We start from the raw sequence: 330 nt of genomic DNA on the forward strand, positions 1-330 counted from the left end.
TCTGGGGGGGTTTTGGGGAGGGTTAAGGGTGACCTCGGCCCCCCCACTCGGGGCTGGGGTCAGAAGGGGGGGGTGTCTTACCTGCAGGACGCCCCCCCCCAGCAGAGAGGACAGAGCTGCCACCGTGATGCACGAGGTGCCGTAGGTGAGAGCTGTGGGGAGACGGGAGAGGGTCGGGATGGGGTGGGATGGAAGGGGTGGGATATGATGGGATGGGATGGGAAGGGAAAGGATGGGATAAGAAACAATGAGGGGAGATGGATGGGAGGGGCTGGAATGTGACGGGATGGGATGGGATGGGATGGGATGGGATGGGATGGGATGGGATGG

General features: G+C 63.0%; 1 protein-coding gene across 1 annotated transcript in view; it reads right to left on the bottom strand.

Moving 5' to 3' along the window:
- Positions 1–330, bottom strand: part of SLC5A5 (solute carrier family 5 member 5) — a 4,892-nt gene that overhangs the window by 1,724 nt on the left and 2,838 nt on the right. The window contains exon 10 of the mRNA XM_027664215.1: positions 82–152. Coding sequence (XP_027520016.1) covers positions 82–152 — 71 coding nt within the window. The remainder of the gene's footprint in view (positions 1–81; positions 153–330) is intronic.

This window comes from Corapipo altera, unplaced genomic scaffold (assembly GCF_003945725.1).
Source record: "Corapipo altera isolate COAL_440 unplaced genomic scaffold, ASM394572v1 96, whole genome shotgun sequence".
In the NCBI taxonomy this organism is placed as follows: Eukaryota; Metazoa; Chordata; class Aves; order Passeriformes; family Pipridae; genus Corapipo; species Corapipo altera.